The sequence below is a fragment of the Pholcus phalangioides genome, unplaced genomic scaffold, assembly GCF_987345545.1.
Source record: "Pholcus phalangioides strain wild (caught in Gottingen) unplaced genomic scaffold, Ppha-v1.0 ptg000041l_1, whole genome shotgun sequence".
NCBI classification, from domain to species: Eukaryota; Metazoa; Arthropoda; class Arachnida; order Araneae; family Pholcidae; genus Pholcus; species Pholcus phalangioides.
Genome location: NW_028301627.1, coordinates 178,233 through 201,084, shown reverse-complemented (window position 1 = coordinate 201,084; position 22,852 = coordinate 178,233). Strand labels below are relative to the sequence as shown.

General features: G+C 37.1%; 1 protein-coding gene across 3 annotated transcripts in view; it reads left to right on the top strand.

Annotated features, from left to right (window-relative positions):
- The window catches only part of LOC149065009 (uncharacterized), a 95,486-nt gene that overhangs the window by 36,153 nt on the left and 36,481 nt on the right, over positions 1–22,852 (top strand). For all 3 annotated transcript variants that reach the window (XM_089254383.1, XM_089254385.1, XM_089254384.1), the window contains exon 5: positions 9,943–9,999. In XM_089254383.1, the coding sequence (XP_089110509.1) occupies positions 9,943–9,999 (57 nt within the window). The remainder of the gene's footprint in view (positions 1–9,942; positions 10,000–22,852) is intronic.

The window sequence follows — 22,852 nt, the reverse complement described above, 5'->3', positions numbered from 1 at the left end:
AAAGAGTTCAATGTCACTGAATATGCCGTGAGAAAAACAGGAGAGCTTTTGTAAATGAAAAAGCAAAGGTGAGCCATTGTGTTTTTATTATAAAAAGAATCAAAAATTGAATTTCAACGATTTTTTTGCAATCTAATTTTTTAATGCAAAGGTTTAAATTTTCTTTCCTAGTCATAATCTACATTTTTTTGTGAGCATTTTAGTGGAAATTTCATTTTAATATATTGAAAATCTGCAAAGTTATGATATATTTTCACAAATAATATTGCTTGAATGGGGTTAGCCTAAGAGATGTCATTCGTGATGTTAGAAAACATTTTTTTTCTCAGAAAGTTTTTGACATATGTACATGAAACTTTGCATGGTCAACAAGCATGGTAGAAGCAATAAATAAAAAATAATAATTGAAATCCGGGATGATGGGTTGCATTTCAGTATCTAGTTGAATGATTTGAAATCTGAATGATCCAGTCTTATTTCGATGAATTTTGTGTTGCGAGCCAGAATAAACATATTAACGGTCAAAAAACCATTATTTTTTTTCTCCAGTATTTTACTTCATATATTTAGGAGAAATTTAAAATAAAAGTTGTTTTGGTAACTGCTGTGCCTCTGATCTAAAAATACGTTTGAAAAATTGTATTTTTTCTAACAAAAAATTCCACAAAAACAAAGTTTACGTAAATTTCAAATGTAAGTGTATGAATTATTTTTATTCATATTCTGTATGTTTTTGTGAACACTTTAGTGGAATTTTCACTTGAATATATTGAGAATTGAAAAAGTTATGATTTATTTTCTCAAACAATGAAGCTTAAAAATTGAGCCTCGGAAAAGTCATCTGCATCAGTTTTTGATAAATTTCAACAGTTTTTTTTTCAAAGTTTTAGAAATATGCAAATAATACTTCACACGGTTAATAAGGATAAAATGCAAGAAATAAAAAAAAATCATTGAAATCTGAGACTATGGGTGTCATTTTGGCATTTTGCCGGGTGTGACGTAGTCGGGAAATCAGTAGGGGCGGTAAGTAAATGGGGAGAATTTAGTACGAAGCTGTCCTTTGTTTTGCACGACGTCATACCCTTTGTTCAAAAAAAGCGTGTCTGTACATCACACCCTCTATGGTTCACGGATAGCGTGTGGAACCTTTATCTTGAAAAGAAAAGAAGTTAGTTAATGATAATCACAACAGTACTGACGGGGAATTACCCACCTCTGACTTGGATGGCTTCTCGATTGACACTAAATCACCGGGCAAATTAAAATGTGTGTTAATAAATGCCAGGAGCTTGGGTAATAAGAAAGATTTTTTAGAAACTATGATAGTTGTGGAGGGCTTGGATCTTATAGCCATTACAGAATCTTGGGCAAACGATGGGGATGAATCTTTCTTACACATCTCAGGATACGATACTTTTTTGAGAAATAGATCTGATAGGAAAGGGGGTGGAGTGTTGATATACGTGAAATCTTGTTTGAAGGCTAGAGAGTGTAACGTGCAGAGAAGTGATATTGAAACCATATGGGTTGAACTTGAGAACAAAAGACGTCATAAACTTCTTGTTGGGGTTTGTTACAATCCACTGAATAGGGATCAAAACTACATCGCCAAATTGCATGATGACATTTCCTACAAGTGTAAGCAAAAGAGGGTTCTCATACTAGGGGATTTCAATTACCCAGGTATTGATTGGGAGAACCTTTCATCTGGAAATCAGTATGAAAGAAACTTTCTTAAGTTGGTGCTCGAAAATTTTTTGTATCAGCATGTATCAGAAGCCACTAGGGGTACTGCTATTTTGGATTTAGTTCTTACTAGTTCTGAGGATCTAGTTGGACATGTTTCGGTGGGGGAAGAGTTTTCTTCCAGTGATCATCGTATCGTCAGATTTCACTGTAACTTTTCCTCGGGTAAGGTTGATAACAAAAGACTGGTTCCTTGTTTTCGGAGAACTAACTTTGATGTTTTGAGAAGAAGGTTAGCGGAAGTTTTCAAAGACCGGTTGGAATCAGTAGGGGCAGTAAGTCAATGGGGAGAATTTAGTACGAAGCTGTCCTTTGTTTTGCACGACGTCATACCCTTTGTTCGAAAAAAGCGTGTCTGTACATCATACCCTCTATGGTTCACGGATAGCGTGTGGAACCTTTATCTTGAAAAGAAAAGAGCATTCAGAGAGTATAAAAGTGGACGAGGTGACCTATCATTGTTTACTGATAAAAGAAGACTGTTGAAGAAAGCGATAAGGGATAGTAAAAAGGAAGTTGAATCTAGGTTGGCAGATAACATTGGCTCTGACCCAAAATCATTTTTTCGATACGTCAATAATGGATGTAAGGGGACAGTTGGCCCCCTCTCGATAGGAGGCTCTAATGTAGAGAGCAATGTAGGCATGTGTAGTGCTTTCAATGACTTTTTCGCGTCTGTTTTTAATGGAGATAATGATATTCGATATACGGGTAATAAAACCCTCAACGATATTCAAGTAGAAGACGTGGAGGTCCTAAATCTTCTAAGAAATGCATGTGCAAGCAAAGCACCAGGACCAGATGATATTTATCCCAGGGTTCTCAGGGAAGGTGCTAATGAATTGTTGGGGCCAGTCGCACAAATATACAGGAGTAGTGTTGCTGAGGGTATCGTCCCGAGAGATTGGAAACTGGTTAACGTTGTTCCGATATTTAAGAAGGGTAGTAGAGAAGCAGTGTAAATTATCGTCCAGTGAGTTTGACGAGCTCCCTCTCGAAAATTTTGGAAATTATTATCAAAAGGCAGAGTTTGTGAAGTGGATAGACGAGAATAATGTATTGTAGGATAATCAGCATGGGTTCAGGAAGGGGAAGTCATGTGTAACTAACCTCCTTTGCTTCTATGATTACGTGACTAAGGCTTTGGGTAAGAGCAAAAATGTCGACGTTGTTTACCTTGATTTCCAGAAGGCATTCGATCGGGTCCAACATGGCAAACTCTTGAAGCGTTTGCATGAGATTGGAATAGGGGGGCAACTTGCTGAATTGGATAGAATCGTGGTTAAGAGATAGGTAGCAACGAGTTATGGTGAACGGGGAATTCTCTGGTTGGACAGACGTCACAAGTGGAATTCCTCTGGGAGGTGTCCTTGGCCCCATACTTTTTTCACTTTTTATCGACAAACTCGATCAGGGTATCCATGGGATAACTAGCAAATTCGCAGATGATGTGGAGCTAATGGGGGTGATCGGGAATGAAAGCGATAGGGAGTTACTCCAGACCAACTTAAACAGGATTGCAGCATGGGCAAATGAATGGAGCATGACGTTTAGCGTAAATAAGTGCATGGTCGCTCATTTTATTTACTTTGTACACTTACGATATTACTCAGGCTGTGTCACCCATCTCTCTATTGCAATTCGCTGATGACGTGAAGTTATTCTCTCCAGTGGAAAACACTAGGGGCCTAAGAATTGCATGCCAACAACTTTTCCAGTGGAGTTGTCAGTATAAGCTACCTATTTCATCATCAAAAAGTGGATCAATACATTTAGGGAGACGCACCGATCCTGAATATTACCAACTAGGTAATGAAACGTTACAGCAATTGGATACATGCATAGATTTAGGTATTGCAATGAGCCACATTCTGGATTTCACTGATCATTATCATGGCATAGTCTGCAAAGCTAATAGAATTTCGTATATGTTACGTACGGCATACCGTAAGTGTAATGCGCATACGTTGTCATATGCTTTCTGTGTGTACGCAAGTATGGAGCCCTTACAAAATCAAGCACATACAGCTTCTCGAAAAGCCACAGAGGTTGTTTACTAAATGAATACCAGGCACATGAGAGGTCTATCTTATTGCCAGAGACTTCAATTTCTGGGTTTACACTCACTGGAATGGTGTAGAATTGCTGCAGACCTGAAGATGTGCTACAAACTAGTCCACCAAATTGTTTATCTACCATCGAGAGAACCTTTCTTTGAAATCATAGACAGGTGAGTTAACCCATGTAGGCATCGCTTCCAAATAAGAATACCAACAGCTAGAAGGGATTGCTTTTTCCACGGATACAGATGCCATGTGGCAAGAATATGGAACAGTCTTCCATCAGAACTTGTATGTGTCTCCTACGCAAGATTTGCTTCCACTATTGGGGATTTTGACCTGACTCCGTATGCGAAGTGCTTCCCGTACTGACTATAATTATTTTATTTTCTTCCAGTATAAGTGCATTTCATGCCTTCTGGGGTTATTGTAAATAAATATTTTTCATTTTGGTTCGAACAACTCACGGTTCTCTTACGAGTTGAATGGTGTCACTATCCCGGATGCAGCTGGGGTCGCCGATTTGGGAATTCTCATTGATGAGCAACTTGGGTTTTCTGGGCATTGTTCAGCGGTGGTCGAAAAAGTGAATAGAGTGCTTGGTCTCATTTTCGGAAAGGTCTCTTTGCGTTCTCCTAGAGTCATTTTTCCACTTTTTCGGGGCTTGGTTCATCCTGGACTGGAGTGTGCTGTGGGGTTTTGGAGACCATACCTGCAGAGGGACATAGACTTAGTTGAAGGGGTGCGGAGAAGAGCTGCGCGTGTCCTTATTGGCACACAGGGCTTGAGTTGTGAAGAGAAACTTCATTTTTTTAATATGTTTATATTGGATGAGCGCAGGTGTCGAGGAGATATGATCGGGGTGTTCAGGGTTTTCAATGGGATGGACCATGGGCTTTTGGTACACCGCCAGTCGACTGCTTTTACATGGGGACACCAGTGTCGATTGGTGAGGGGCAGGGCTGTGGTGTGACGGGGTTTTTCTCTGGTGGGGTTGTTAATGGATGGAATGGCTTGCCCCCAGAGGTGGTGAATTGTAACACAATTGACACGTTTAAAAAGAAATACGATAGACATGTTGGGGTGGATCGAGAGGCTATCCATTCTTAGAATGGGACAGCCATGGGTATCCATGGGTATTCTTCATGGGCGTTGTATAATATTTTATCATGTGTATATATTGTTTATAATTTGTGTTGATTGAGTTTTTAATTGGGTTGCTGTATTTTTGAAATATAGGACAACCATATTTTTATGGGCATCTTTTTATCAGCCACCTCGTTGGGCATTTTGTCTGTTGTGGCGTTGTATTTGAAATGGAATGACCCTCATGCATTTACTTCTCATTTCATTTTTGTTTGTTTCTTTTTTCATGGTTTTCAATCCCTTGTTAATTCTGAGCTGCGGTGAAAAACCTGCTTGCTATAATTAACAATTGCTATACAGTTAGCATTGTAACAATCAATTTGCTTATGAAATCCAGACATGTTACAAGCCAGCTCGTTATATGCAGATCTGACTGTATATATCTTCCGATTAAAATAACCCGCAAGTCCCATTTACCTGTGAAATATTGCGGTAGCATTGGGAGTTCTAGCACCCACTACATGATTTTTTCCTTGTAGGGAAAGAAATGGAGAGCAGAAATTACACCACCTTTGTGGGGGGGCGGGTGGATACTTGGGGAAAATACCTTGTTTTCCTATAATCCTTTGCACTGTGAATTGAAGCGACCAACCCATGATCTGAAAAGTGGTGTTAGTGTTGGTCGATGTAAACAGGGTTTTTTTTGTGTGAAAATTCTTGATGCGGGTTTTAAACACGCTTTTTCCTTTTTCCCATGTAAACAGGAGTATAGTGTGTTGAAACATTATGATATTCATGGTTTTTATTGTATTAATGTTTTCCTTTTTACAGTCAGTGTTCCCAATCATTAAAGTTAATTCATCAGTTTTATTAATTCAAAAAATTTCTCGTATGAATTTTTTTACATATAAGTGGGAGATTCCAAGTTTTATTTACAATACAAAACCTCCATTTCAGCATTAGCACCATAATCTTTATCCAAAATCACCTATTTCACAGAATTTTTGTTTTTAATATTATAATTAGATTTACAATCTCACCCATGTTTCTGGACGTAGGCATGTCCAGAAATTTTTTTGGGTGAATTTATATGTACCACCAAACTGAAAGATCAGGAAAGGGGAAATGTGGTGTTATTATGAAAATCAGTTCAAATCTAAATTCTGCCCATGAAAGCTTATTTTATTTTCAACCTGTTTCCATCTAGTGTTCTCATTTGAGTACAGCAAGGATTAGGTTTTGTAGTACAATAATATGGCCTTGCAGCAAGATGTTGTATATTTTATCCCGTGTATATGACAACCATACTCAGAGATAGGCATCAAAAACATTTCAAAGCTATTTCTGGTTTAGAAATGAGGGAATTTTTTCCCTCTTGAAGTTAGAAGTATTTTATCTTGTGGGTACTTTCATTTTCCACTGCATGTTATCAACATTGTATTGTTATTTTCAGGCAAATGATTCTTTTGTGATCATTTAGATTTTTTTTTCAAATCATTTAGATTTTTTTTTCAAATCATTTAGATTTTTTTTTCAAATCATTTAGATTTTTTTTTCAAATATGCCATTTTATTTTTGCTGTTTTCAATTGAGGACACTTGTTGTCCAATGTCATAATTTCTGTTGATGCATTTAAAAAAATCTTTTAGATTATTCTTTATTGGTGTAATTTCAACAATATATAACATATCCCAATACTGAAATATAATTCAAGGCAAATCAAGGTGCAGGTGTTAATGGGTTAACTTAGAAATTATATAAATTTATTTGAATTTTTAAGTGGCCTAAAGAGTGACAATAGTTTTAATGAGTTTCAACTGGTTTTTTTTTCTTTATTACCAGTCATCTGGTTAATTTCTTCTTTTCCATTTTTAGTAAGCTTGAAATTAATGAAATGTATTTTTTGATTGAAGTTTAATCATGAATACACACATTGAAACTGATTTCATAATGTGATTTGCTTTTGTTCAAAATCATCAACAAAAACAAATTTAATAATTGAAGTAATTAATTAGTTTTTTAATTTGTGCCAAAAATTGGCATGAAGTATTCCACTGTAGACAGATGACTGGTTAAATTAGATTATTTTTCCTGATTGTTGGTTGATTCTATTGCTCTTATCATTTTCAATGTCTGTCCTTATCATCCAGCTTTTCGAGGTTGTGCTGAGATAGACAGGCTATTAGAAAAATTGTACTTGGAAACCGCAATGAAACGTGAACGAATCCTTGCTTCTTTCTATGGATGGCCATTGTCTCGGGATAACATAGTTATGAGCAATGAACATATATCTTGCCCTACATTTCCAAACTCCTCTCGTAAGTTAGATCTTCACGACTTATGTTGTTGCGTTCGTGTTGTATGCTGTAGATTCAATTATCTCTTGACACTCATTGAATGAGGAGTATGCTGGATAATTAAAATGATTTCGTTTTCTAAGAGCAAAGATTATTTTTTAACATTAATCTTTAAGAGAGATTATTACTAACAGCAGTAAAAGTTGAAAGATGAGATGGAAAACAATGAAAATTCTGCAGATTTTGGTTGAATGGAAACCATGGCCAGTTTAAAGTAAATCTTCATACAGTGAGGGATCCTGGCTTAAATCTGCTGTATATCAACTTCAGTTGACTAGTCACATCAATGCCTTTTATTATGATTGATACAAAAGACCACATTTATTGGTATGTGTTAAATTCATGGGGTTTACGGTTAGCCGAGCTTTTCTCTATCTCAAAACTATCAATCTTATACCCCCATATGCTTGAGGAGATGGAAGTAGTCAAGGTTGCTTTGCATTTGATGAACTAGTGATAAATTTGTTTTGATGCCATGGAATCTTCAGTAAAACACTGTGAAATTCTTTAAAAATTGCTTTTTAAATTGAAACCAAACTTTCCAGATGGAAGAAAATCTGGGGGGGGGGGGGTATTTATGTCTTGTGGTACATCCCTATGCTCTTGTAATAGTAAAATTGCACTTTTTTTGCTCAGTTCAATTCTTAGATGTGAAAATATTGATTTGTGAAACTCACAATTGAGATGTGCAACTCAACAATTATATTTTCCTTTGCATAAGCCACAGTGCAAACAATTCTTCAGTGGGACGTGGTTTACCTGAACAGTCAAGAAAGGAGGAGGATTGAGATCTTGGAAGTTTGACATGCTTGAATTAGGTTTTCAGAACACTTTAAAGGGAATTTGAGGTAGTCTGGTGCTTGACAAATCGAAAAATATTTGAAGTGCCAGCAAAATTTCTTAGAGACAATTTACATGCCGGAGTGGCACGGTGGTAAGATGCTCATCTACCACTGAAGGTTGCTGTCACGGTCCTGGGTTCGAACGCAAGGGAGGGTATGGATAAGATATTTTCCTTAACGAACTTGAGGTGACCACCAATAGACAGTGCCTTCATTTCCAACCCAATCGCATTAATGGCAGTAAATTGCAATATAGCGATGTGGCTAGAGTTGGTGTTTAGTGAAGTAGCAAAATTTCTTGGGTGCCAAACATATTTTTCTTTTGTGAAAGTAGGTAATCTATTATCAGATGGAGTCTTTATATGTTAGTAGATACACTGGCAAAGTTTTAGAATACTGTGCGTTATTCTCAGACTTCAATTTAGCTATAGAAAGTTTTAATTGCCAATTCCAATTTTTTACTCTGTGGCTACTTGCCAAGTCCTGCAATAGTGGTGATAACACGAATGAAATTGTGAATTCTTCTAATTTAGACTGGGATATCTTTTCATTTAACAATGCGCAATAAGACAAACTGAAGTGTATTCTAATTAACTCCAGATTCTCTGGTGATAAAAGGAGTTTTTTAAAAGCTGATTGTTACAGAGTGCTGAGGTTTCAAGCCGTTACAGAAAATTTAGCAAATAAAATGTGTGAAGAAGCTTCATGTGATGGCTAATTGCAGTCAAATCTGTCGAATGCCCAGCGGCCAACAAGGAACTTGGATTGTTAGTTTGAGTTATCAGAAATTCAGATTTCAGAGAGAGGGAATAAAAGATTTATTAAAATAACAACTATTGATGAATATTGTATTAGTGAAACATGTCAAACTGTACTAGGGATGAAGGAATTCAAGAAAAAATTTTATTGTATCTCTTTATTGAATGAGAAATATTTGAAAATAAATTAGGTGTACATACAATATTATGAAAACAGATGCATACATGATACTCATACAAATGAATTGTAAATAAAGTGTACCCTATACAAGATTCCTTTTTGTCAAAAAATGCAGTGATTTTTTTTTTTTTATTACTGTCTTTCTCGTTTTTGTATTTGTTTTGTGCGAAAGTCATTAAGTTTTTGCAAGCAGACAAATAAATCATCTGTATTCTATTGTGACCATAAGACAACCATAAGTATTCTTTATGGGCATTGTATAATATTTTATGTGTATATATTGTTTATAATTTGTGTTAATTGCATTTTTAATTGGGTTGCTGATTTTTTTTGAAATATATGACATCCATATTTTTATGGGCATCTTTTTATCAGCCACCTCGTTGGGCATTTTGCCTGTTGTGGCGTTGTATTTGTATTTGAAATGTTTATTTCTACAGCTAAATTCTGAATTCTATTATTTAATTCTGAATTCTATTACTTAATTCTAAATTCCATTGTTAGTGTTAAATTCTATTGTTATCTGAATTTCATTCCTAACTTCTGAAATCTATTACTAAATGTTATTTTTTTCAAATGTCTCATTCTCGAAAACTTCAAGTTAAACGAAGAAAACTTTGAGTTGAGGGAAAATTCTATCACTAAAATGTGGAAAAGTTCTGGGCCAAGTGATACTTTGACTCGAACAAATATTCGTGTTGAGTTCGACTTATCGTGAATTTCCATTGAGCCTGTTTTGTTTTTGGTTTTTCTATGTCAATCTGTATCAGTGTTCATGTGTGTATTGATATAAAATCTTTTAAAGGCAATTTATCATTTTTTGTAAATGTGTGGTGTTGCAGGGCTCTTTGATTTGTGATGGTAGCTACTGTAAATGTCCTTCACCAGTGTTTCGTTTTCCTCTTTCAGATTCGTCCACAGAAAATGGTTCTTTTGCTGATTTTGGCAGTGCCTTCGGAAAGTCCAGTAAGTGTAGTTATTTCTTTTTGAATCCAGGGACACCAGAAATGAAAATATGATTGGTGTTGCTCGAAGTGTGTATGCGTGCCCCCATATCTTATATCTTTATACATCTTCCGTGATCATACATTAAACTTTTGGTTAAATTAAAAAAAAATTCCTGATCTAATTTTTACTTCATTCTTGTAAAGCAGTTAGTGAGTCTGTAAATTTTAATAAATTAAGCAGAAATTAATTGGCACAAAATGCCTTCGTTGTGTATGATTTTCTATTGAAAAGATTCAACTCTAGCAATATTCTGCTCCAATGAAGACCTTGGGAGGAAGGAGGCTACATGGATCAATCTTATTAATTTTTCATGGTACAAAATTATTAGAAAATCAACATATGATACATGAAAAATATTGATTCAGAGGCATTTCTTCTATTCATAGATTTTAAAGAATGATTATTCTTTACTGCTGTCAGTAAATTATTTTCCCAGCTATGATTTTTCCATTTGGTGAATTGTTGGTCGGTGAATTTTCTGTTGACAAATTGCAAGTGTGAACAGAAACTTCACCGACCAACAATTCACCAAATGGAAAAATCATAGCAGAAAAAATTCACTGACATCAGTTCAACATAAGGGAATGAATGGGTGAATGAATTAGAGTGAGTGAATGAATGAGCCACATCTGCCTGTTACTAGAGCTCACTCAGTTAATCACTAGGTTGTTTATTCTATCACTCACTCAGTCACCAACACTAACCACTATCTTTCACTCACTAACAACTGTATCGTTTACAGACTCTCATTGACTTACTAGGTCACTGACTCATGTCAGTTTGTTTTTTGTGAATTTTTTATCCATGAATTGGTGGTTGGTGAATTTTCCTAGCTGTGAATTCCATGGTGGAGAATTTTCTGTAAACCTATTGCAAGTAAAAAGTATTCTGCAAAATATGATGCGCTACACTTTGTCCTTTTGCATAATTTTTTAAATTTGTACATTCCCATCATTTGTGTTGCATGTGGCATGTATGCAACCACCAAATAAAATAGACAAGTTTCACAATATTGATTCCATCATATAAACAAGTAAAAAAAGTGAAATTCCAATACAGTCCATGCGACTTAACCCATTAGCTGCCACGATCCCCATTTGGGGATTTTGGAATTTTACGTGCTTTGCGTTTTCAACTTTTCGTGCATATATATAATTTATCCAGCCAAAAATTTCAAAAAAAAATATTGGCAGTTAATGGATTAATGTGGTCACATCAAGACTCAAGAGTTCCTGATAACAATAACCGAATAACTACAGTGAAACCTGTTCAGAACATCAACAGACTGAAATAATGTTCCATTTTAGATTTCTGTTTTATAAAGGTGCAAATGAAAGCACTAATCATTGACCAGACTATATTTTGATTTCGTTTAAGACAGGTTTCCGTCTTTGACAGGTTTCACTGCATATCCGAGAAAGTCAATTTTTCAAATACGGTGACCTATATAAATTCTGTTTGGTTGAGTGGGACATGTGGTGAATGGAACAACTATTTTTCTTTCCCACATACAGAGCTGCCAACTCTCCTGATTTAGGCGAGACTCTCCGGAATTTTCATCCTTGCTCCCGCTCTCTGGATTTTGGCAGAAAATGAATTTTATGCAAGCTTTCACATTGTCGTAATGTCAATGATTGCCATCGACATTAGGGAAAACACCCATAGAGGACAGCTGTAAAAAAAAAAAATTATTAGGCTTTTCGAATAGACGTCATAATCATCATCAGCATCACTCCTGAGGGACATACACTGGATGATCTTCTTAGAGATCAATGTTAAAATTGCCAATTTTAGTGTAGAAATACGGAAATTTAGTGGGGTTTTTGAAATATTGAGCTGGCTCAGAGATGATATGAAGCCTAGAAAATTAAATATAAAATGAGCCAGACCCACTTTTGAGGTGGATATTCATGCAATAACATTGATTTCAAGTTTTTATTTATATCTTCTCAAGCGGGAAAATGAGAATTAATATCTCCACTTTGTCTTATATTATCCAATTCCGTCAATCCATGTAGTTTAGGATGTTTTTGTATTAATTGTGGGCCAAAAAAGTTACATCGAAGAAATCCCGTAGCTTTCAATTTCAATTTTTTTATTAATATGTTAGATGAATGATAACAATAAATTAGATTAGTGAAAACCACCAAGGAAACACCAAGGTCCCATACTGGTTGTTACAATGAAGTTAATTCAATAACATTTCAATTATCATACAGTGTAAAATAGTCACTATGTACTGATTTTTGGGTCTAGGTCAATTCGTCGCGATCAACTTGTCGCACGACAATTCGTCGCAATCAATTTGTCGCAGCGTCAATTCGTCGTGCTACAAACTCGTCGCGGTACAAATTTGTCGCAGAGTCAGTTCGTCGCGGTACAAATTTGTCGCAGAGTCAGTTCGTCGCGGTGAAAATTTGTCGCAGACTCATTTCGTCGCGGTACAAATTTGTCGCAGAGTCAGTTCGTCGCGGTACAAATTTGTCGCAGAATCAGTTCGTCGCGGTACGAATTTGTCGCAGAATCAGTTCGTCGCGGTACAAATTTGTCGCAGAGTCAGTACGCCGATCAAATAAATTTTCAAAATTAAATTTTCACCGTATAAGCCGCACTCCCGCTTTCTGGCGGGATCTCCATTTCTCGCAGCGAGGGGCGTTGGGCGAACACACCAAGATGATAAATTACGATAAAATAAATTTTCAAAATTAAATTTTCACCGTATAAGCCGCACTCCCGCTTTCTGGCGGGAACTCCATTTCTCACAGCGAGTGGCGTTGGGCGAACACACCAAGATGATAAATTACGATAAAATAAATTTTCAAAATTAAATTTTCACCGTATAAGCCGCACTCCCGCTTTCTGGCGGGATCTCCATTTCTCGCAGCGAGTGGCGTTGGGCGAACACACCAAGATGATAAATTACGATAAAATAAATTTTCAAAATTAAATTTTCACCGTATAAGCCGCACTCCCGCTTTCTGGCGGGATCTCCATTTCTCACAGCGAGTGGCGTTGGGCGAACACACCAAGATGATAAATTACGATAAAATAAATTTTCAAAATTAAATTTTCACCGTATAAGCCGCACTCCCGCTTTCTGGCGGGATCTCCATTTCTCGCAGCGAGTGGCGTTGGGCGAACACACCAAGATGATAAATTACGATAAAATAAATTTTCAAAATTAAATTTTCACCGTATAAGCCGCACTCCCGCTTTCTGGCGGGATCTCCATTTCTCACAGCGAGTGGCGTTGGGCGAACACACCAAGATGATAAATTACGATAAAATAAATTTTCAAAATTAAATTTTCACCGTATAAGCCGCACTCCCGCTTTCTGGCGGGATCTCCATTTCTCGCAGCGAGGGGTGTTGCGGGAACACACCAAGATGATAAATTAGGATCAATGCCCATCCCAAAGCACAATTTGCCTAAGGGGTCATTCAAGTATTACGTCAGGATCGGGGAGGGAGTTTCGGATTTGTTGACTTTTGATGGCGGGGGGGGGGGGGGTTGAAGGTCGCTTACGTCATCAACCACCCCTTTTTGAAGATATGAAATATTCTAAGCTTCTGGTGAAATTTTGCTGACGGGGGAGGGGATGGGGGTCAGTGTTTTGCTGATTTTTGCTGACAAGGGGGAGGGGGTCAAAAATGGCTGAAAATCTGCTCACGCAATACTTGAATGGCCCTAATTCACTATTGAATATGTATCTGCCATGTAGGGAATACATCTTTGAGGAATTTTTTACCGACAATATATCTAAGGCTAGCATTACACTATGAAAGTGTTCTAAAAGTCCTTTTATAAAACTTGAAAAATTCAACCAATAAGATTATCGGTTGCATTTGCTCGAATGTAACCTATGAACTTTATTGGTTGGATTTTTTGAGTTTTTAACTTGAGCAACTTATCCGGTGCAAATTAAATTTTGAAAATGTATGTGATCGCAATTTATCATCTCGGTGTGCGCCCCAACTCCCCTCGCTACGAGTAATGCAAATCTCGAGAGAAAGCGACAAGTGTGGCTTATCCGGTGAAAATGAAATATTAATTAAATTAAATTATTAATTATTTCAGGTTCTTGTGGAGATACTGTAGTGGTTAATGTTGGTGGGAGTCTCGATTCCACATGGGACAGATACAAGTTTACACTTAAAGACAGCCTCCGCTGTACTGTAATTTGGGGAATATCATAAACACCGACATTTTTTTACAGAATTTTAAAATTTTATCATAGAAAAAATGATTTTTTTAACATTTACAATAATTAAATAATAAAACATTAATATCAATTGTAATTTTAATTTCGATGTAATTTCGATGATTTTTTTCGAAATGACAAAAAAAAAAATTTAGTAAACTGTGTGCATTTCTTGATGGAAAAAAACTTTTCTTCATGTTTATTTTTTCACGTATGAGACAAAAAAACCTACATACAGATCGCGTGACGAGTTGACTCTGCGATAAATTGACGTCCCGACGAATTGGTTACACGACAAATTGTCACTGCGACGAATTTGTACCGCGACGAATTGGCTCTGCGACGAATTTGTACCGCGACGAATTGGCTCTGCGACGAATTTGTACCGCGACGAATTTGTACCGCGACGAATTTGTACCGCGACGAATTTGTATCGCGACGAATTGGCTCTGCGACGAATTTGTACCGCGACGAATTGGCACTGCGACAAATTGATGCGCGACGAGTTGAGCGCGACAAGTTGATTGCGACAAATTGACCGGCTACGCTGATTTTTGAGATTGAAAACAAAAAATCATGAAAAAAACATCAAAATAGGAAGGGTGGGGGGAAATGTGATTACACAAACACATTTAATACATAAAATACAAATATATATAAATAATGAATAATGCAACAGTCACAGGGGGGTGCTTTAGTGATCATAAAAAAAACAACTATAAATCAACATATGATTATGTATGAATTGGACTGGCAGAGCAGAGTTGACAGCAAGGGTATTTTAATGAATAATTCGACAGCTGGAGGTGAAAAGGCAGTAATACACACACAACATGGAGTGATTGAGATTCCGTGGATGAAATCAGAAATAATTTTCAATATTGAAAATTTGTAGTATGTGTTTTTTGAGGTTTTTTCTGAAAATTGAAAATGAGGGGACTGTATGAGATCATTTGGAAGGCTATTAAAAAATTCAGGAATGAGAAAGCTAAAATGTTTTTTGAGGATAGTTTTATGAACTAAAGGCATTGAGTAAATAAAATCGTGTCTATTAGATGTTCTTGACGAGTTCAGAGGTAAAGAGAATTGTTTTTTTTTAATTATAAGTATGGATCGGTAAAAGTATAGATGTCTTAAAGGAAGGATGTTTAATTGAAGAAAAAGTTCATTTGTTGGAGTGATGTAATTGCTTGCCAAAATTCTAAACTTTTTTTTGTAAAGAAATAATGGGTGCAATATTGGTGACATAATCACTTCCCCAGAGTGGCAGACCATAAAGTAAGTGTGAATGAAACATGGAATAATAATAGGTTAACAAGAAAGATCGGTTTACATATGGTTTCAGGTTGAAGAATTTGTATAAAATGAAACGAAGTTTTGATTTTAAATGATTACAATGAGATATCCATTTTAGATTTTGATCAATATAAATACCTAGATATTTTATAGAGGATATTTGTTCTATACGTTGACAGTCACATGGATTATTACTAGTACAATTTGGTTCATGGAAAATTATGTCATAGTCAATATGTGGAATATTGTGTAAGGAAAAATTTATAAATTTACTTTTGGAAATATTGATATGAAGATCATTAGCAATAAACCAATTACGAACTGTTAACAGATCGGTATTTATATTGTTGATAAGTGTTGGGTAGGCATCTCCTGAATAAAGAATTACAGTATCATCTGCAAACATGATGATTTTACCATTGATATTTAAATTACATAGATCATTGATAAAAATTATAAATAATAATGGTCCTAAATTAGATCCTTGTGGGACTCCTTTGATTATCTTCATGGCCTTACTTAAACAATTATTGCATTTAACTTTTTGAGTTCTATTAGTGAGATAAGAATGGATAAAATTAAAAGTATTTCCTCTAATTCCATAGGAGTACAATTTTGAGAGCAAGATTTCATGATTCACGCTATCAAATGCTTTTCTTATGTCCAGAAAGATACCTATTGTTTTTCTAGATTGGTCAATATTCTTGTAGACATATTCAGAAAAGTTTAAAAGAGCGGATTCAGTATTTCTATTTGGTAGGAAACCATGTTGATTATTAAAGAAGAAATTATTGTTATTTAACAAAGAATAAATCCTTGTTTTAATAAGTGTTTCAATTATTTTCGAGGTAGGTGACAATATTGAGATGGGCCTATAGTTGCTGAGGTTATTCTGATTACCATTTTTAAAAATAGGAACAACTATGGCTGATTTGAGTGATTCAGGAAATTCACCCCTTTCAATGCAATTATTAATTAGGTCAGCCAGTAGTTGATACATGAATTCAGGAAAGCTCTTTAGAATTTTAGTAGTCAAGGTATCATAACAAGATGCAGTGTCTTTAAGAGATTTTGCTGTTTTGTAGACTTCAGTTCGATCTGTGGGGGCCAGAAAAATTGATTTGTCACTGTGAGGAATATACTGCTCAAAATTTGCGTATTCGTGAGTTTGTTGTGTAATATTTATGAAATGGTTACTAAAATCATTAGTCAGTACATGCAAATTAGTTTCCAAAGGCAGAGTGTAGTTTTTCTTATCATATCGAAGTATTTTGTTAATTAGTTTCCAACGTTCGGATGATGTTGAGTAATTCGAAAAACAAGTAGAGTAATAATTTTTTTTTGTCGCTCTAATTTGTTTTTTGAGATATGTTTTTGTAAGCATTTTTGACTATTATGTCAAATGGGTATTTTTTTGTTTTCAAAAGAAGTTTTTGTTTAATCTTGGTTAAGTCAACTATGTCAGAGGTAATCCAAGGTTTATTTTTTTTATTTTTCGGTTTGATCTGTAAGTATGATGTATGATTGTTAATTATGGTTTCAAGTTTAACCATGAATTCATCAAAAACCAATCCTGGATTTTCATTTGTAAAAACAAAGTTATAATGTTGAAGATAGGTTGTGATTCCAGATAAGTCAATTTTTTTAAAGCGTTTCCTGTCAGTATCATCAGTTCTTGGATTAATCAATAAAAACTTGAGTTTACATGAAATTGAAATTGGATAATGATCGGTCAAATCTGTAGTAAATATAGATGAAGAAATTTCCTTGATTCTAAATGAGTTAAAAATAAAAATATGATCAATACAGGAGTTAGAGAGAGGTCTTGTTATTTTGAAAATTAAAGGGGTAAATCCATGACTGGATAACATGTCCTGATAATCTGAGTGGGTACCAGAATCAGTTTTAAGGATGTCAATATTTATATCACCAATTAGTAAAACATCTCTATATTTGATATTTTTAAAAAGTGAATCAAGTTCTTCAATACATTGAGTTTGCGGGAATGAATGTGACCTGTACAAGCTGAAGATGGTAAATTTTAATTGATTGTACAAACCCCAACAATAAGATTATGACGTCTTTTGCTCTCAAGTTCAACCCATATGGTTTCAATATCACTTCTCTGCACGTTACACTCTCTAGCCTTCAAACATGATTTCACGTATATCAACACTCCACCCCCTTTCGTATCAGATCTATTTCTCAAAAAAGTATCGTATCCTGAGATGTGTAAGAAAGATTCATCCCCATCCTTTGCCCAAGATTCTGTAATGGCTATAAGATCCAAGGCCTCCACAACTATCATAGTTTCTAAAAAATCTTTCTTATTACCCAAGCTCCTGGCATTTATTAACACACATTTTAATTTGCCCGGTGGTTTGTTGTCAATCGAGAAGCCATCCAAGTCAGAGGTGGGTAATTTCAAGTCAGTACTGTTGTGATTATCATTAACTAACCCGCATTCCCGACTACGTGGTCTGGGAGTAAAAAACCTGACCTAAGACTATCGTAAACCTCCCAGACCCCTCTCTTATTTAGATGGATCCCATCCGAACGAAGCCACCTATCGGTAAATGCGGGAAGCTCCAAGAACGTGACCCCAAGTGAGGAGCAAATGTCCTTCAGGCCTATATTGAATTGGTGGATCCTACCACCGAATAGGGATCAAAACTACATTGCCAAAATGCATGATGAAATTTCCTACATGTGTGAGCGAAAGAGGGTTCTCATACTAGGGGATTTCAATTACCCGGGTATTGATTGGGAGAATCTTTCATCTGGAAATCAGTATGAAAGAGACTTTCTTAAGTTGGTGCTCGAAAATTTTTTGTATCAGCATGTATCAGAAGCCACTAGGGGTACTGCTATTTTGGATTTAGTTCTTACTAGTTCTGAGGATCTAGTTGGACATGTTTCGGTGGGGGAAGAGTTTTCTTCCAGTGATCATCGTATCGTCAGATTTCACTGTAACTTTTCCTCGGGTAAGGTTGATAACAAAAGACTGGTTCCTTGTTTTCGGAGAACTAACTTTGATGTTTTGAGAAGAAGGTTAGCGGAAGTTTTCAAAGACCGGTTGGAATCAGTAGGGGTGGTAAGTCAATGGGAAGAATTTAGTACGAAGCTGTCCTCTGTTTTGCACGACGTCATACCCTTTGTTCGAAAAAAGCGTGTTTGTACATCACACCCTCTATGGTTCACGGATAGCGTGCGGAACCTTTATCTTGAAAAGAAAAGAGCATTCAGAGAGTATAAAAGTGGACGTGGTGACCTATCATTGTTTACTGATAAAAGAAGACTGTTGAAGAAAGCGATAAGGGATAGTAAAAAGGAAGTTGAATCTAGGTTGGCAGATAACATTGGCTCTGACCCAAAATCATTTTTTCGATACGTCAATAATGGAATGAAGGGGACAGTTGGCCCCCTCTCGATAGGAGGCTCTAAGGTAGAGAGCAATGTAGGCATGTGTAGTGCTTTCAATGACTTTTTCGCGTCGGTTTTTAATGGAGATAATGATATTCGATATACGGGTGTTGCATGGGGTAATAAAACCCTCAACGTTATTCAAGTAGAAGACGTGGAGGTCCTAAATCTTCTAAGAAATGTATGTGCAAGCAAAGCACCAGGACCAGATGATATCTATCCCAGGGTTCTCAGGGAAGGTGCTAATGAATTGTTGGGGCCAGTCGCACAGATATACAGGAGTAGTGTTGCTGAGGGTATCGTCCCGAGAGTTTGGAAACTGGCTAACGTTGTTCCGATATTTAAGAAGGGTAGTAGAGAAGTGGTGTCTAATTATCGTCCAGTGAGTTTGACGAGCTCCCTCTCGAAAATTTTGGAAATTATCATCAAAAGGCAGTTTGTGAAGTGGATAGACGAGAATAATGTATTGTCGGATAATCAGCATGGGTTCAGGAAGGGGAAGTCATGTGTAACTAACCTCCTTTGCTTCTATGATTACATGACTAAGGCTTTGGGTAAGAGCAAAAATGTCGACGTTGTTTACCTTGATTTCCAGAAGGCATTCGATTGGGGCCAACATGGCAAACTCTTGAAGCGTTTACACGAGATTGGAATAGGGGGCAACTTGCTATAGCAAATTCGCAGATGATGTGAAGCTAATGGGGGTAATCGGGAATGAAAGCGATAGGGAGTTGCTCCAGACCAACTTAAACAAGATTGCAGCATGGGCAAATGAATGGGGCATGACGTTTAGCGTAGATAAGTGCATGGTCGCTCATTTTGGTTCGAACAACCCATGGTTATCTTACGAGTTGAATGGTGTCACTATTCCGGATGCAACTAGAGTCACCGATTTGGGAATTCTCATTGACGAGCGACTTAGGTTTTCTGAACATTGTTCAGCGGTTGTCAAAAAAGCAAATAGAATGCTTGGTCTCATTTTCAAAAAGGTCTCTTCGCGTTCTCCTAAAGTCATTCTTCCTCTTTTTCGAGGCTTAGTTCGTCCTGGACTGGAGTATGCTGTAAGGTTTTGGAGACCATACCTACAGAGGGACATAGACTTGATTGAAGGGGTGCAGAGAAGAGCTACGCGTGTCCTTATTGGCACACAGGGCTTGAGTTATGAAGAGAGACTTCATTTTTTGAATATGTTTACATTGGATGAACGCAGGTGTCGAGGAGATATGATCGAAGTGTTTAAAATTTTCAATGGGATGGATAGGATGGACCATGAACTTTTAGTACACCGCCAATCAACTGCTTTTACAAGGGGACACCAGTATCGATTGGTGAGGGACAATGCAAGGTTATGGTGTCGCAGGGAATTTTTCTCTAATAGGGTTGTTAATAAATGGAATAGCTTACCCCCGGAGGTAGTAAATTGTAACACAATTGACACGTTTAAAAAGAAATACGATAAACATGTTGGGGTAAATCGAGAAGCTATCCATTCTTAGAATAAGACAACCATAAGTATTCTTTATGGGCATTGTATAATATTTTATCATGTGTATATATTGTTTATAATTTGTGTTAATTGCATTTTTAATGGGGTTGCTGTATTTTTGAAACATATGACGTTCATATTTTTATGGGCATCTTTTTATCAGCCACCTCGTTGGGCATTTTGCCTGTTGTGGCGTTGTATTTGTATTTGTATTAATGTAGGGTCTTGAATAACTATCAATTCTCCTGTTTGCATTACTACAGAATCAAGTTCGAAAAACTGAAGGGATTTTTTTGTATAAACGAAAATTCCGCCTGAACTATTATAATCTCTGCATCTTGTAAATAAATTATAATTTTTCAATCTATAGTGATCAACCTCATCCCCAAAAACCCAAACCTCAGACAATACAAGAATATCAATATAATCCATAGATTCATTCAATAGGACCATCAGTTGGTCAAAATTTGCTCTTATGCTACGAATTTTGAAGTGAACAATGTTAATATAAAATTTATCATACCACTTAATACCACTCGTCCGGCAATCGAGGGACCCGGGTTCGACTCCCGGTAGAGGCAGAGATGAGTTTTTTCCTTCCTTAAAAAATAAACATCTGAAATAATAAATATCTTCACAACATCCAGTCTTCCGTATATCTTGTATTAACAAGTGGAGAGCGACATTCATGTCATATACACTGCTGGCCACCCAAATTGCAACACCAAGAAATACAAGAGATATCGCAACAATATTTATTTTGTAGATAACATGTTGACCAAACATCAAATGATTAAATTTATAGACTTCTGTGAAGTGTGGTTCCTGCCAAAATCAGTAGCGAGAGTAGCCGCCATTGTTGGAGATCACCGCTGCCACACGCCTCGGCATTGATTCAAAGAGACTTTGGATGTGTTCTTGGGGTACAGCAGACCAAGCAGCTTCCACACGTTGCCAAAGTTGACCTGGTGTGGCAGCTGGGGATGTAATCTGGGTCAATCGTTGAGCAACCATGAACCACATGTTTTCTATCGGCGAAAGATCCGGAGAGCGAGCTGGCCCGGGAAGCAATTCAATCTGGCGATTGACGAAGAACCTTTGAACAATACGTGCCACGTGTGGTCGTGCATTATCCTGTTGAAATATGGCTGTGGGCAAGCCCTGAAGGAAAGGAAGGACAACTGGCTGCAACACCTCGGAGATGTAGCGCTGGCTTTTTGAAGTACCGGCAATGCGTACTAGAGGAGTGCGAGAGTGATATCCAATACCGCCCCATACCATAATACCCGGTGCAGGACCAGTGTGGCGGTGCATAACGCAGCTGTTCAGCATCCTCTCTCCACGGTGTCTCCAGACTCGAATCCGACCATCGTGGTGTTGCAGACAGAAGCGTGACTCGTCAGTAAAGACAATTTCATTGTGCCGTCCACATCCTTCTTTCATCCCACCATTGGCGGCGGAGACGTCTGTGGTTCTGCGTCAAGGGTAGACGAAGCAATGGACGTCATGCGGACAGACCACTCTGCTGTAAACGGCGTCGAATGGTACGCGCAGACACTGGATGATGCGGTACAGACTGAATGTGCTGTGCTATGGTTCGTGATGTGGCTGAGCGATCCGTCACTGCCATACGCACAATACGCCTGTCATCACGTGAAGTGGTGCACTGAGGGGGATGCGATCGAACACGTCGGTCCGTCGTACCCTCCTGCATCCAACGATCACATATCCGCATTACAGTTGTTTGGTTTCGTCCAACACGACTACCGATTTCCCTGAAAGATAATCCACAATCTCGGTAGGCCACTATCCTTCCTCTGTCGAACTCGGATACTTGATCAAAAGATGATCGCTGTTTTCTACGAGGCATAATTGATCGTTTTTTTTGAAAAAACCACAAGAAAAACACAATTGCCGTATTTCAAATCGTCGAAATCTCCAAGCCTTAAATAGCGCTTTGAAGTGGCGCCACAGGCGCGCGTGATGTGCGTCTGCGCTGAAATTCTAATCATTTGCATATCTCACCTCCGCTAATGCATGTTGTAAATTTCATATTATTTGCATGCTTCTTTCAGGGTGTTGCATTTACGGTGGCCAGCAGTGTATATAGCCCTCTGGTGGCTCGTCATCCATGAGCTATTAGCTGATCGGTTTCACCGTCCATTGCACGGTTCCGTTCGGCATATATACGCTCTAGCGAAGGAAAATCTCTATCTCCTCTGTAGCTTAGTGGTCAGAGCACTCGTCCGGCAATCGAGGGACCCGGGTTCGACTCCCAGTAGAGGCAGAGATGAGTTTTTTCCTTCCTTAAAAAATAAACATCTGAAATAATAAATATCTTCACAACATCCAGTCTTCCGTATATCTTGTAAAAATTAAAATGTTATCAAGCAAAAAAACGTAG